This window comes from Lissotriton helveticus, chromosome 1_2, assembly GCF_964261635.1.
Source record: "Lissotriton helveticus chromosome 1_2, aLisHel1.1, whole genome shotgun sequence".
Classification (NCBI taxonomy): Eukaryota; Metazoa; Chordata; class Amphibia; order Caudata; family Salamandridae; genus Lissotriton; species Lissotriton helveticus.
The window spans coordinates 231,180,570-231,192,990 of NC_136058.1; the positions used below are offsets into that span (position 1 = coordinate 231,180,570).

Consider the following 12,421-nt stretch of genomic DNA (forward strand, 5'->3'; position numbering starts at 1 on the left):
CGGGGTGGTATCTGGAAATACCGCCTCTATTTGGGTGATTTTTTGTGCTAACCAGAATGGTATTTGTTCCCGTTTAGCTGGTACTTTACCTAGGCAGGACTGTATGTTCTGTGGTGTAATTTTATTTGTGTTCCCCTGATGAGGGGTCAGCTGTGGAATTTTAATTACTGGTTGGACAGTTGAAATCCGCATTACATATTGGACTAATTGTCTATATATTTTAATTAATTGTTTTAGTTGTACTAAAAGATCTGCTGCAGACATTCTTTCGATGTCTGGATGTGGTGTGTATCCGGCTAGGACCGGCCACGTTGCTCCTGGTCTACCTAGTGGACCGAGCCTGGTGATGTGATCATTATGTTTTAGGGCGCCATTAAACAAGAGCAGGTGCTCTTGGACTTTGAGTGGTACTTCCACTTCCTCGAAAGGAGTGTACTCATTAGGAGGTTCCTCTATTTTATAATAGTGGAACTCCTTTGTTACAGCATTTGCTGCTGGAAAGTTTATCCATGAATAGAATACCTCTGTCTGCCGATATTCGTGTGCCTCAATTACGAATATGACTGTACCACCTCTTGGTGTCAGTCCATTGTCTATAAGTTTTAACGTTATAGATCTTCTTATGTTGACCGGGATGAGTTTTATATCCGGGTCTGCTTCTTGCATAGTATTATCAGCTTCTATTAGTTCAGCTGCTAATCTAACTCTCTCTCTTTCATCATCACTTTCTGACATTTTACTGTCAGGAAGGTTATTCTGTTTGTTTGCAGATCAGGTTCCTTATGGAAACAAAGATTAGATGCACAATATTTTGGAACAGTGTATCCTTCAACGTTGATTGAACCAAGAACCATACATAGGAGTTCCCTCCTGCGAGATTTGGCGGATTTTACCTCTCACCCACTCCAGACGTCTTTGGAGTATTATGGTAAAAAAGGGTCTGAGTGAAAGAGCACGACTGAGTTACTCTAAAGTCTTGCGTTAGTTTTATCGCCTTTCCAAACGTTGGGCGCCATGTAGTGTAGTTCCTATTATCCCAATAGGCTCTGCGCATTGGAATAATACCTCCAATAGTATAGACCTAGACCAGACGTTAACTAGGTCTTCTACTGTCGATATTAGACTTAAAGTTTTGGGTTTGCCAGCTAGCTCAGAGTTCACTAGAAACTTTCTCGAATAGGCAAGGAGGAGTTGAACCTCCCTGGATAGACAAGAAGGGATTTAGTTTCTGACAACCATAGAACATGACAACTTTGCTCTCCCCTAATCAAGAGTGTATCTCTAGAGTCGTGTGAAAACAAAAGACAACTTATTTTACTCAGTCAGTACGTGCATTCTTAGTTTCACCAGATTGTAGAGAAAAGGAAGAGACGGGCGTGTTCAATAAAAGAGGTTATTTATTGATCAGTCTCTTTTCTCGTACAAGAGAAATGAATCGATATCGCTTTGAAATGGCTTTGTTCATTTCTCGAAGACCGGTCTTACCAGGTCTGGGAAGGCAGCAACAAGACTTCATCCATCTCTCTCCAGTGGGGGGTGCCGCAGGGCTCGTCCTTGAGCCCGACATTATTTAATGTCTACATGGCCCCCCTGGAGGATGTGGTGGCCCCTTACAACATCAAGATCATCAGCTATGCTGATGATACTCAGCTGGTGGTCGCCCTTCCTCAACTGGTGGAGAACCCCGACTTGTTGCACTCATGCCTGGTGGACGTCTACACCTGGATGAGCAGCTCAGCTTTGAAGCTGAACGGCTCTAAAACAGAGATTATGTTGCTTGGAAACAAAGCTCCCCCATTGCCATTAACATGCTGGCCAAGTTGTATGGGTGACTTCCCCACCATGAAAGATGAGATTAAGAGCCTGGGAGTCTGGCTGGAGCAAGATCTCTCCTTTAGAACTCACGCTAAAAGAACTGCGGGAGTATGTTTTGCCCTGCTGCGGGCCGCTCGTAAAATCTTCCCGCTCCTTCCTTTTCCATCCAGGAAGTTGTTGATTCAGGGTCTGATAACATCTCGCCTTGATTATAGCAATGGTCTTTTTCTGGGCGCCCCTGAATCTACTCTCAACAAACTTCAGCAGGTGCAAAACGCGGCGGCCAGACTACTTATGGGCATCCCCAGAACAGAATCTGCTAGACCCGCCCTTAAGGCTCTGCACTGGTTACCGGTGCGGGAGAGAGTGAAGTTTAAGGCACTCTGCATCGCTCACAAAACTCTTCAGGGTAATGGACCATCTATCCTGAGGAATTTGGTAGTGCCTTATAAAGCGAACAGAGCGCTGAGGTCCGACCAGAAATGCTTGCTCCATGTCCCGAGAGTAAAAAGATCGCGCACGGGCGGGAGACGTTTTTCTGTGCACACAGCGACGCTCTGGAACTCTCTGCCCCTAAAACTTCGTGCTGAGACCTGCATCTTGCGCTTTCGTAGGGGCTTGAAAACACATCTGTTTCCTGCGTGAGTTGATCCAACTATCTCATGGCTTCACGGTTGATGCACTGTTCAAAGCGCCGGGATGCCCTAGGGTAGCTGCGCGCTATATAAGTTTTTTTAATAATAATAATAATAATTATTGCAATACTTATGGTTAAGTAAAGTGCATACAATAAAAGCAGAATTATGAAATAATACTGTAAAAGCATTGATATGGTTTCTAGGCCATATGCTATTTAAAATGGATAGAATATATACATACACATATACATTTAACTAATCGTACTCAACTGGTGCTTCTAACCACGCCTACCCCGGTGTACCTGACCTAAGCCTAATACGTGGGCTGGAGTAGAAAGTAGCAGTTTGAGTTAAGTTTGTTTTGCCAAGTGACTGACTCAAGAATTCTCTGCAAGGGGTTATTCAGTTCTGTACCTGAGATCTAGGATGGTTGAGGGATGGTATCTCTCGTCTGTGGTCTCGATATTCCAAGCTGCCTGCAAGGGCTGCTCGGAAGCGCCGGAGCTGGATTTCTCGGCAGGAGAAAGGCAGCGTCTCGTTCTCAGCGCGTCAGGAAGGCGGGGCAGCGCCAGTGGGCTTCGCTCTCTGCTGGGCTTCGGCAAGTCTCGCTGCTCCGATCTCGTCACCACCGCGTGTGCTTGCTTAAGGCAATGTCGGTAATATTTATACCTGTAAGGTGCCGAGATTGACGTAAGGATGGACATAGATACGTCAATAAGGATGTCATACGAGCTGGTCGTTAGCACATTCTTTTACTGAAGTTCTTTGAGAAATCAAAACAATGGCCGCAGGGATTTTCCCAGGTTGTCATAGGTTTGATTTGTTTTGAGAACTCCGTATGCCTTATCAGGGGCTGGAGGAATATTGCTTGCCTAATTAGATGGCAAGCGTTATGACCTAATCAGATAACGTGCTCCTGTGCCGTGGTCTGGCTTAATCAGATAACGGTTTCTGCATCATGGGATGGCTGCTAGTTAATTTGTTAACCAGAATAGGGTCAGGAATAGGGGGATCTATACAGAACCTATAGGAATACATCACAAGGGATTCATATTTAAGTGATGTCCTGCAGGTACTTCTTTTCATATCAAAGGCATGATAAAAGAGAAAGTCTGTAAAGGCGGGTGCTGCTGAGGCTGATCCACACAGCTACTGCTGATAATTAGTGTAAATAGAGGGATATCTGCGCTCGAAGGTGTGCAGTGTTTGAAGAAAAATGTCCAGGTACTGCCCTCCCTACTACTTTATTACTAGTGCATTTAGGACCAGATGTATTAAACAGTTGCAAGCATACTGATTCAGAGTTTAAAACTTGAAAATATTATTTCCCACGTACAAGCTTTAGGAGATGATAAACTTTTATCGACTCCTAAAATAGGATTGTGAACAGGAACCGAATGGCAACTTGGAAGGGCGTGTTGTTTATATTGCGATTCGATGTCCATTGATAAGTTACCAGTACCTTACTAGGGGTTGCAAAAAGGTCCCATTTGTGACATGGGGTGCAAGTTTCAGGGGGACTAGCTGGTAGCCCAGGGGACCACTGCCAATTCTAATCAAAACATTTGCAAAATTAAAACTTTTTTTGTTTTTAAAAGCTACCTTATTTCCTTTAAGAAAGTCAGGCTGCTTTAAAAAATAATTATTTTGTTTTAGTTTTTTAATTGCAATCATGGGGTTGGTGGTCTGATGACCCTTGCAGGCCTTCATCCATGTATTTGTGGTCAATCAGAATGAGTTGCAATTTCCGACCTGCCTAATGAAAATGTATTAGGTATGTCAAACTGTGATTCACTCCGAATTGGAATATTGTGAACTAACCTATTAGTATATAGCTCGGTTCTCAAAATTAGATACTGGTCACAAAAAGACTGGTTGCAAATTGCGACCATTTTTTGTGACAAGTATCTTGATATATCTAGCTCTTATTAGTAGCTACAGTCTTAATATTACTCATCAGGTATCTGTACCACACTATCACCTGTTGCAAATTCCAGTTACAAATGGTTTCTAATTGATCTAGTTGATGTCCTGATGGGTTTGAATACCTGCTGACTCTAACTGTGTTTATTCCAGTGAATGACTTGTTCTTTAATTGAATTTGTAGCAGTTGAATTGTTGCCACTCTACAGATATAATCTGCAGACTAAACTTGTTCTGTAACTGGATCCAGTTGAAACTCTTTGTAACTGGTAGGATAGTATTTCTACCAGTAATTGGTTGCACTTGGTCTGCATTTTCCTTTGTCTGTTCTGTTGTGATTCACTATTCAGTTGACAATAGCAGAATTGTGTTGACTGAACGAGATTCTGTAAGACTCTGTGGATTTGGAGCAAAAGGTTTCCTTCCAATCGCTTGATCGTGCACACCTCACACTATTAGGGTGAATTGGACAAAATGCTGTTCTTCAATGAGAAGAACCAGAAAATGTGTACCTATCACTGTAAGCTTCACTGATATTTGCAGTATTTTCAAGAAGGATATTGCTTATGGGTCCAAAAGGATGAATGCCTGACACTGTCTTGCATCACTCCAATATCGATGCCCTATTGTCTCAGCCATAGAAAATGGTCTAAGACCCCTTTCCACCAATGGGAAAACATGATTTTGTTTTCCAGTGCACAACAACAACTGCTGAAGAACTGAGTCAAGAAGCCTTACAAAATGTTTAGAAAATTGGGCTAGATCAGTGATAGGTAACAATAACAACAAATTAGATATCAATAACAGCTGTTGTCCACAAAGCAGTTGCAAGTGATATCACTGTCAATGAGAGCAATGCTCAAAAGCCGCAAAATACACCTAGGTGGGAGAAGCCTTTTACAGCAAACAAATGATGGACGGAATGCTGACAATGCAAACATTCTCCCCCAGTCAAAAGATCTGGGTAAAATCCATTGTTCTTTTTCCCACTACGCCACCCCAGTTTGGACCCAGCCATATACAAATCAGTCTTGACCCTGTGCCCCGTGGGAATAGTCCAGACCGACCTGCCAGGCCAGGTCCTCCCTGGACCAGAAACAAGGATCCTGGGACCGGTTTCAGGGTATGTCACCCTTCTTCAGCCAGGCTACCTTGAATCCAGTGGCACAGTGAGCAAGGGACCCATGTCTGGGCATACCCCTCCCACTTAGGGTGAAACGTGTTACAGCAAACAAATGATGGACGGAATGCTGACAATGCAAACATTCTCCCCCAGTCAAAAGATCTGGGTTAAATCCATTGTTCTTTTGTCCGCTAAGCCACCTCAGTTTGGACCCAGCCGTATGCAAGTCTTTACCCCGTTCCCCTGAAAGCAGTCTAGACAGAACTGCCAGGCCAGGTCCTCACTGGACCGGAAACAAGCATCCTGGGACCAGTTTCAGAGTATGTCACCCTTCTTCAGCCAGGCTAGCTTGAATCCAGTGGCACAGTGAGCAAGTGACCCATGTCTGGGCATACCCATCTCACTGCGGCATGCCCGACATGCATTTTGCACACCTAGCAATCCCATGGCTGTAAAACAGCTGGAGGATTTCTGGCACAGTCCCCAAGCCTCAAAATGAGCACTGGGTTAGCTTGCTCTCACCATTCCTGGATCTGCTCTCAGAATGAGAACAGCTCCGCGATTGGTTGTATTGGTGTCCACTGAGCAGGAAGGAAGTCCTTCCATTTCCTGCTCATGGACACCATTAGGGTAGGAAGGCGTGCACTGGGAGAGCAGTGTACAATGAGTTTGGCGCCATAGCGCTCAACTATATTTTAATAATTGTAGCCGCCACTGTGTGAGAGTATGGCACAACAATACGTTAACGCATGGAAAAAACATTGATTTGTATTGGTGGTGGTGTGAATGAATAAGCCTCTTTTAACATGTTCTGACCTTTTAGTATATTATCCTGAATGTACCCATCTGGTGATTTATTTGTCTCATAGGAAGAGGATTGCTGATCTTGTCTGGGCCAAAGTGGTTTCAGCATAGGAGACTGTTGACTCCTGGGTTTCACTGCGATGTTTTAAAACCTTACGTGAAATTGATGTCGGACTCAACCAAAATTATGCTGGTATGGATTTTTGTGGCATGAAGCCAACACTACCTTTTATTTATACACCCATTTCAATGGGGTTCTCTACACAGTTTATTTTTTATTTTAGGAGTTTTCTATAGCGCTGGCCACACCCGAGGGTATCGGAGTGCTTCACAATACGATATGTATAAGTCAGATAACGAGTACAATGCACACAAAGATAAGCGTACAACAAGTCCACAGATAAAATAAGCATACAAATAAGTGTTCAGATGGACCAGAGGCAATGAGGGCAAAGTAATATCCTGAGAAGCTTCACGTAGCGGTGCCGACCCCATGTGATGGGGAGGAAGGGGGGGAGAGGATGGCTGCAGGTACGTGCGGTCTGGAGGCAGAACAAGTTAGGGCTTGAAAGTTATGTAATTGGTTCAGGGAAGGCATGGTTGAGGTAGAGGTCTTTTAGGTGGCGTTTAAACTTTAGAAAGGAGTACATAGTTCTGATGCCCACAGGGATGGCGTTCCAGATTTTTGGAGCATTCCCTGCAAAGGATCGATTTGCCATTTTCTGTTTGCGTGTTTTTAAGGGGATGAGAAAGAGAGAGTTTGAACTTCTGAGTGTTCTAGATTGACCGGCTTTCTTGAGTTTCGGGGCTAGGTATTCTGGTTTCCCAGTGTGCAAGGCTTTGTGTGTCAGACAGGCCGTTCTGAAGCTGACCCGCATTTCCACTGGGAGCCATTTTAGATCTCTGAGTGTGGGATAAATGTGGTCAAATTATTCTACTCCTGAGACCATTCTGGCCGCTGCATTGAGGGTGGTTTTTAGGGGTACTAGGTGGGAGAGGGGGGTACCAGAGAGGGTCACGTTCTCGTAGTCCAGTCAGGATAACACAAGAGATTGGGTGGCTTGTTTGAGATCCGCAGGAGGAATGTAGGGTTTGACTTTGTTGAGTAGCTTCAGATTTAAGAAGGCGCTCTTGGCAGAGTTTTTGATGTGGTTCGCCATGGATAATTTGTGGTCAAGGGTGATACCTAGTGATTTTACAGATTTATTTACTGTGGGATTCGGTAGTCAGACAAAATATCGAAATTAAAATATCGATATACAATAATATCGATGTTTTAATATCGATGGTATAGTATATCGATGTGCCATAATATCGACAGACAGAATATCGAGATTAAGGTATGTATGTTAGTAATATCGAAATTTTGTTGTTTAGTGTTATGTATTTTATTATGTTGTTTATATGTTTGCTAAATATGTTTAGAAATGTATGTTTGAAAATTAGTAATTATGTTAACATTTTGCGTTTTAGTATTAGAGCGGGTTGTGGGTTTATAGGGGAATAGGGTGGGAAGTAATTTAATAATAATTAAATAATTAATATATATTTTTAAATATTTTTTTATTAATAATTAATTTGTAATTAATTGAAACTAGTTAATTACATTAATTAGATTTAATGTGGTAATATATTTAATTTAGTGTTATTGTTAATTAATAATTAAATGGTAATTAATTAATATTAATTAGTTAATTAAATTAATTAGATTTAATGTGCTAAGATATATAATTTATTGTTATTGTTAATTAATAATTATTTTGTAATGAAATAAACTTAAGTAGTAAATTAAATTAATTAGAATTAATGTGTTAATATTTTTAATTTATTAATTTTTGATATTGTTAATTAATAATTAATTGGTAATTAATAATTATTAAGTGATTAAATGATTTCATTTATTTATGTGTAGTGGGTTGTGTGTTTATAGGGAAACAACCATTACAACGCAACTTTTACAACGCACTACCATTACAACGAAACTTTTACAACGCAAAAACTATTACAACGCATGCATTTACAACGCATGTTTTTACAATGCAGATACCTTTACAACGCATACCATTACAACGTAAGTATTGGTAAGTATATAATTATATTTAAAATGTTATAGTTTTGGGTTTTTGGGTCAAGGGGTATTTTTAGGGTTCAGGGTCAGTTTTTAGTTTTTGGGTAAAGGGGTATTTTTAGGGTTCAGGGTCAGTTTTTAGTTTTTGGGTAAAGGGGTATTTTTAGGGTTCAGGGTCAGTTTTTAGTTTTTGGGTATAGGGGTATTTTTAGGGTTCAGGGTCAGTTTTTAGTTTTTGGATAAAGGGGTATTTTTAGGGCACAGGGTCAGTTTTTAGTTTTTGGGTAAAGGGGTATTTTTAGGGTTCAGGGTCAGTTTTTGGTTTTTGGGTAAAGGGGTATTTTTAGGGTTCAAGGTCAGTTTTTAGTTTTTGGGTAAAGGGGTATTTTTAGGGTTCAGGGTCAGTTTTTAGTTTTTGGGTAAAGGGGTATTTTTAGGGTTCAGGGTCAGTTTTTAGTTTTTTGGTAAAGGGGTATTTTTAGGGTTCAGGGTCAGTTTTGGGTTTTTGGGGTACAGGGGTACAGTGTAAAAATTAAAGTAAAATTAAATTTAAATTAAATTAATTAAATTAAATTAAATTATATTATATTAATTTTAATTAATTTACATAAAAAAATTATTATATACTTACCAATACTTACGTTGTAATGGTATGCGTTGTAAAAGTAGCTGCGTTGTAAAAACATGCGTTAATATTTGTAAAATTATATGTCTTTTTAAATTAATTTTAAATTATTATTAATACATTTAAAAAACAATATTTTTAATTTCGATATTTTTGTACAACGATATTATTTTTTCAATATTTTTGTACTTACCATTATGTAGATATAATTTCGATATTTTTGATTTCGATATTTTTGTGTCGATATTTTTGTATGTAGATATTCTGTCTGTCGATATTATGTCATACATTCCTGGGATTCACGTTGAGAGTATCAATGGCTTTTAGCCACTCCGTCACGAACGGGTTTTCTTCCTTGTTGGAGATCAGGAGGATTTCTGTTTTACCTCGATTGCGTTTCAGGTGGTTCGATAATAACCATTCTTGGAATTCTTTGAGAGTATTATTGAGTCTTAGAATGTCATTGATGGAGGAGGATTCCTGGTAAATCTGGGTGTCATCTGCCTATAAATGGAAGGGGATGTTGGCTTTATTCAGAATGGAAGCGAGGGGTAACATGTAAATGTTGAACAGTTGCGGGGAGAGAATGGAACCTTTTGGGACGCCTCTGTTCACTGGGAGACGGTCAGAAGTGAAAGGCTTGATTTTGACTCTCTGGGAGCGATTCTGGAAGAAGGATGAGAACCATTGCAGAACCTGTTCTTCTGCACCAACTCTCTCTTTGAGGGCCTTGATGAGAAGATTATGATCAACCGTGTCGAATGCTGCTTACAGGTCGAGGAGGATGAGGAGGCAGCAATGGTCTGAGTCAAGGGAGTGACGGATGTCATCGACAATGTTAAGGATTGCAGTTTCGGTGCTATAGCCTTTTCTAAAACCGGATTGATGTTGATCAAGCAGGTTGATAGTGTCAATCTGTTTGTTCAGTTGATGGAGCACACATTTTTCCAGAATTTTGGCCAAGATGGGAAGATTAGAGACCGGTCTGAAGTTATTCAGGTCTTTTGAGTCAAGGCCCGGTTTTTTCAAGAGAGGAGTTACTTGTCCGATCTTGAGGCAGTTGGGTATGGAACCCATTTTTAAGGAACTGTTTATAATTTTCAGATCTATGGCCAATTGGGATGGTAGAGGGTCCAAGTTTTGGGATGAGGGCTTCAACGTGGTGATTAAGTTGAGAATCTCAGTTTCCGTGACTGGGTCGAAGGCGGACCAGGTACGTGCGGGTCACCTGCTTGCGGTGGATTCGATTGTTGTGCGGTTGTTGCCTGGAGGATGTAGGTTAATGTCAAGGGAAAGTTTGATCTTGTCGTTGAAAAAATTTACCTAGTTATCGCATAAGGCTCTAGAGGGCTGGACGAGGGAATTCGATGGTTTGGAGGTTTGTGTTTAATGATGTCAAATAGTTCTCTTGGTCTGTTTTTTGCCTTGTCGAGTGCAGTACAGAAGAAGTTGTTTTTTTCTTAATGATATGGTTTTTGTACTCTCTTCTTGCTGATTTGAGCTTTTCAAAGTTGGTTGGAGGAGGGGTTCTTTCTCCAGAGCCGTTCTGAGGCTCTGAGTTGCCTTCTTTCCACGTTGATGTCCTTGTTGAACCATGTTCTTGAGGGGATGTTCCTGGTTTTTTTCAGTTTCACAGGGGCGAGTTGGTCTAAGATGGAGGACATCGTTGTGTTGTAGTGTGCTGTGAGTGCTGTAGTAGAAAGGCCGTCTGGGGAGAGGGAAAGGAGGGAGGATATTTTTTCTTCTAGGACAGCAGTGCTGATCTGCGATAGGTTCCTAGACCACTTGGGGGGGTCTCTGGTGGAGGGCTGGTACATGATCCGTTGTGCTAGGTGGAAAATGATTAGGTGATGATCAGACCAGTTGACTGGAAGGATGTGGTCAATAGTGACTGCATCCTGTTGGGCAATGATGGTGTCCAGGATTGCACCTTTGTTGTGGGTTTCTTCTGAGCAGTGTTGGGTTAGCTTGTTGGAGTGTAGTAGGTCATTCAGTGTTTGTATTGGAACACTATTCTCATCATTCCAGTGGAGATTGAGGTCGCCTAAGATTATGTTGTTAGTGCTTCGGGGGGAGCAGTGGGCTATCAGGTCTGACAGGTGCTCCGTGAATGAGGTGGCGTTTCCTGGTGGATGATACAGGAGGTTACAGTGGAGTACCATGTTTTTGGCGGTACTGATGTTGGTGGTTAGACATTCAAAGGAGTTGTGGTTAATGGACTCTATTTCAGAGATCTATATGTTATTTTTGTGGATAATTGCCACGCCACCGCCTATTTGGTCCTTCCTATCCTTTTTGATGATAGAGTAGCCTGGGGATTCGAGCAAATCCAGAATGGGGGTCGAACAGTCGTTTAGCCAGGTTTCGCTGATGAAAGGCTATGTCTATGTCATGGCTGAGAATGGTTTCTGCCAGCTCTGTGGCATGTTTCCCGGCGGATCTGCAATTGGTGAGAATGCAGTTCGTGTTGGGCCTTCCTATATTAGGTTCAATGGGGATGTTGAAGAGGGAGGGTGGTGGTCTGGGGGATTTCGGGAGGATTTGAAGCCGGTGATTACCTGGATTGTAGAATGTTCGTCGCTAGGGGTGGAGTGTAAGGGAGGTGGTCTAGGTGGGTTCGGGGGGAATTGATCACTTCTGGAGCCGGTGATTACCTGGGTAGTAGATTGTTCGGGGCTAGAGGTGGTGTATGAGGAGGCCAGCTCGAACGCTTCCTCTGGGGACATGGCTTCAGCGGTTCTGCTTGGTCTCGAGGCCTGGTGCGGGGAGGGGTGGGGTGTCTGGCTAGGGGGCAGGGTTTTTGTGTGGCTAGGGCGAGTGGGGTGAAGAACGGTGGGAGAGGGTTGGGAGTTAAGGGGAGGGTTGTGAAGCGTCAAGAGGTTGGATAGGATGAGATTCAGTCCCTGTATTATGAAGGCGACTTGATTTTCGATGCGGACAAGACGACAGACCATCATATCTTGAGTGGGGGGGTTGAATCTGGATGGGATCAGTGCGGCCTGTTAACGAGTTGGTGGAGGAGTGTTGAATTTTGGAGTTTATTATGTTACCGGATAGGGAGCTAAAGTGGGTCGTATGGTGTGGGGGGTCTGGGTGTGGTGGTCGTTTGGGGTTGGAGACAGGTTGAGACTGGAGGAAGGGAGCCAAGGAGGAACTATTGCGCCTGTCTGGGGTAGGCAGGAGCCTGTTAGGCTGTGTCGGGTGTGGGGGAACCAGGTGTGATGGTCGTTTGGTCTTGAAGAAGGGTCGAGGCTTTGTATTGGGCGCCTCAGGGGAAGTATTGCGATCGTCAGGGGGAGATCTGGGGATGATAAGCCTAGGGGGAGGAGCTGATGGAGGGTCTAAACTAGGGGGCATGGCTGAGACCTTGGAACTGCAGAGAGTGGGTAGGGTTTGGGGTAGAGTGTCAGAGGCTGCGAAAGCGG

General features: G+C 42.6%; 1 protein-coding gene across 1 annotated transcript in view; it reads left to right on the plus strand.

Annotated features, from left to right (window-relative positions):
• Positions 1-12,421, plus strand: part of LOC144799978 (cytochrome P450 4B1-like) — a 549,397-nt gene that overhangs the window by 174,063 nt on the left and 362,913 nt on the right. The window contains exon 4 of the mRNA XM_078671637.1: positions 6,369-6,496. Within this exon, the coding sequence (XP_078527763.1) occupies positions 6,369-6,496 (128 nt within the window). The remainder of the gene's footprint in view (positions 1-6,368; positions 6,497-12,421) is intronic.